Source organism: Larimichthys crocea, unplaced genomic scaffold, assembly GCF_000972845.2.
Source record: "Larimichthys crocea isolate SSNF unplaced genomic scaffold, L_crocea_2.0 scaffold70628, whole genome shotgun sequence".
Lineage (NCBI taxonomy): Eukaryota > Metazoa > Chordata > Actinopteri > Sciaenidae > Larimichthys > Larimichthys crocea.
The window spans coordinates 1-3,339 of record NW_020859337.1 but is presented as its reverse complement, the minus strand read 5'-3'; the positions used below and the strand labels follow the sequence as shown (position 1 = coordinate 3,339).

At 41.0% G+C, this 3,339-nt stretch overlaps 1 protein-coding gene across 1 annotated transcript; it reads right to left on the bottom strand.

Moving 5' to 3' along the window:
* Window positions 1-30: 30 nt before the first annotated feature.
* On the bottom strand, window positions 31-1,213 carry LOC113745384 (zinc finger BED domain-containing protein 1-like; the record flags this gene model as incomplete). Its single annotated transcript, XM_027276923.1, is given in 2 exon segments — window positions 31-765; window positions 767-1,213. Coding segments are annotated over 2 exon segments (1,182 nt in total), but the record flags the coding sequence as incomplete, so codon positions are not given.
* Between the last annotated feature and the right edge of the window lie 2,126 nt (window positions 1,214-3,339).

Below are 3,339 nucleotides of genomic sequence, written 5' to 3'. Positions count from 1 at the left end.
ACCAAGGAGAAATCATCTAGGCATGATTGCTCTGCAATCTGCTTCTCAAGGACTGCATTTGCCTCTTCAATTATGTTATTCTCAACTTTGGTGCGTTCTTGGGTGGACAGGAAAGGCAACTTCTTGTACCGAGGATCCAGGAAGGTAGCAATGTTGAGGAATATTGAAATTTCTTGCGATAGTTGTGAATTCTGTGAATAGGTGCTTGATAGGACCTTTGAGGTGACCTCTTTGGTCATGCTGATCTCTTTGAGGTCCCCTTCCTTGACCTTGAGGGTGGTGTTCAACAGCATATGAAGCACAGGCCTAACCATGCTAATTGTTGGGTACCTGCAAGAAGTTATCATGTTTGCCACAACTTTAAAAGGCTGGAGGATTTCAGTCAAGCCCTCCAACAAGGCCCAGTCAGCACCACCAAAGTCAAAATGGTGGCTGCTGGAACTCTCTGTAAGTGTTGCAGTTATAGCAACCTGTTGCTCTTTCAGTCTTTGCAACATTGCCAATGTTGCCAACCAAGACCTACCCCTGTCTGTAATGAGTACACATTGAACGAGGCCATGCTTCTGTTTCTCCCTCAGCAGATACATTGACGGTTCTCTGAAATGATCCACAAGTTTGCGGCAACATACCAAAAAACAGTCAACTCGTGGCAGCTGGAAAGCTTCGTCCATTGCACGGTTGATGGTATGTCCAAGGCAAGGCATTTCCACTGATAGTTCCAGGAGTGAGCATGCTTTGACAATGTCCACTGAACCATTTGTGGTGAACTTTGTGGGTTATTCCCCACTCAACAAAAGTTTCATACATCGCTCTGGTGATGTTCTCAGCTGTGTTGTCCTCTTGTACGTCAAAGGTTTTAAGGCACTTGTTGGTCATAGAGAAGCCAGTAGTACTGTTGTAATTAACTGAATGCATAGAGAGTGAAATGTACGTTCTATTCTGGGTTTGGCTTTGCCAAAGGTCTGTAGTAACACCACAATTCACGACACTAGCAAGCTCACTAAAGACCATGTCCCGGGCACAGCAATACATCTGAGGAAGCATTTTAACTACCAGGTCAGTCTTGCTTGGTGGAGAGTACCCAGGATCAACGGTACTCATTAAGGTCTTGAAAGTCGGTTCTTCAACTACAGATACAGGGTACAACCCCTCGCAGATGAAGTTGATGACAGCAGCAGTCAAGTCATTGTGTCTTCTGTTTTCATAGCCTAAGCTATGAAAACACAGTTCACATAAAAATGGCTATGTAATTTCATTCATCCCATACCCTCTTCCATATTTTTCTGAAGACTGAAAAATTACAGGATAGATGGATGGCCACCAACATACCCTCTGCCAAATCCATTATTATTTATCTTTATGATGCAATATCTCTTCAATGGAGGAAGAAAATAACAGAACATTTTGGTTAGCTGCACTTTTAATTCACCCCTACTAGATTATGAAAGAGGGAACACACTACTGCTCTGGCCTCCATGAGTCAAAAGGTAGGTCTGTCAAATCTGTGACCAAACCCAGCATCACAAGCCAGCGCCGGTCCTGGCCACATTTGCGCCCTGGGCGAACCCCCTAGTGCCACAGTTTAACAGTTTTAACAACACTGATATTTCCAAATGGGAAATTCCATGTGAATTTAGGAAATCCCATTCCATTCTTGAGGATAAACCTTGAGGCTTCAAACACACAATCACGTCTTTGTCTTAAAGTAGGTCTGACCATTAACTAACAATCTGTTGGTCATGTTCTCAATTAATCAGTTCTTTGGTCCATTTTTAGGTCTCTGTAAATAAGTAGTACAGTCTAGACCTGCTCTGTACAATATATAAATAAGTTGAATAAAATGTCAGAAAATGATTGTTCACTGGATCTTGTTTTGTTCATTAACACAAACATGTTCAGTTTACCGTCATTAAAGGACTACAGAAACTAGCTGAAAACAGAGAATTTGAACTAAAACTTGACTTTAATTATATAGTAGTCATATTATAGGTTAGTTGTTGATTACTGTAATAGTTGACAGCTGATTATTAATGGACTAATCGTTGCTCAATCTTAATTCAGTTTTAATGCATTAGTAATTTCTTACTCACCGTTGCATGCTTTGACATAAATTTACTTTTTTGTTTTATGGACTTAAACTTAAATCAGAACACCATTACACCATCAGTGTGTGAGAGACTTTGTTATTTAGAATCAGGGGTTAAAGGTCCTACTACTACTTTAAATGTTCAGATCTCTGATGCACCATACATAATATCATAATACATAACAGTTCATTCTTTTCAGCACAGACACAGACTACATTTCAAGCCTCTTCCTATGAAATGTGCAGTATGAACCTTGAAATGTGCATTCCAGCGTAACCATGAGAAATATTAATAAACTTATGATGGTGTCACATAATCAGCTGGAGGCAGTGTGCAGGATAAAGGTCACAGCTTAAACATAAGGGTAATATTTCAGCTCATTTATTCCTTAAAAACAGATTTTTCCTCGCATGTAGACAGAACATTAAGTGTTACTGAGACACAGTAAACACGTGCAGCTGTCCTTTACCTGTCAGAGCAGAGCTCATGCCGACAGCACCAAAGTCCACTAAGAAAACTGCGCATTTAACGCCGTTTGAAGAATTCGGTTATATTTCTGCCAATAGTTTCACTTCTAGTTATTTAACAGTTAAAATTATTAAGGTTTATTATTTTCAGCTAATATTATAACAAGCTATGTCCAGTGTAGACACTGAAACCAGCAGAGCACCCATTATCGGACAGACAGACTGCAGGAAACACTGAGCTGACCTGGAAGCGTCAAAGATCTGTTGAACATCTGATAGAGAAGAACTTTCACTCCGCACAGATACAGCCTGACGAGCGGCACCAGAACCGACAGCAGCCACATCCCCGTGTGTCCGTGTCCGACCGAACAGAACCGAATAGTGATGTGTCGGTCTCTTTGAAGTGAACGACGGGAGCCGGCTCCTCATTGGTAGCCGATTTATATTATTTATTTATTTTTTTAATTTCGGTGCCTCACTGTCTCCTCCCCCTGACACTCTCCCTCGTGCCATGCCTGTTCGCACACATCTTGACCAATCACGTTCAACTTTCAAACTTTCAACTTTTTTAATTGAAAACTGCATGTGATTGGTCAAGATGTACAGCAGCATCCACGGGAGGGGTGACACACACACAAACACACACACACACACAGTGGTCGCGGGGGACAAACAGGACAGAAGGGAGATGAGAGACATTATTTATTACATTATTGCATTATTTTGGGTGATAAATCAATTAAATAGTTAGTACGTTTTCTTTATATAGCACATTTTTACACAGC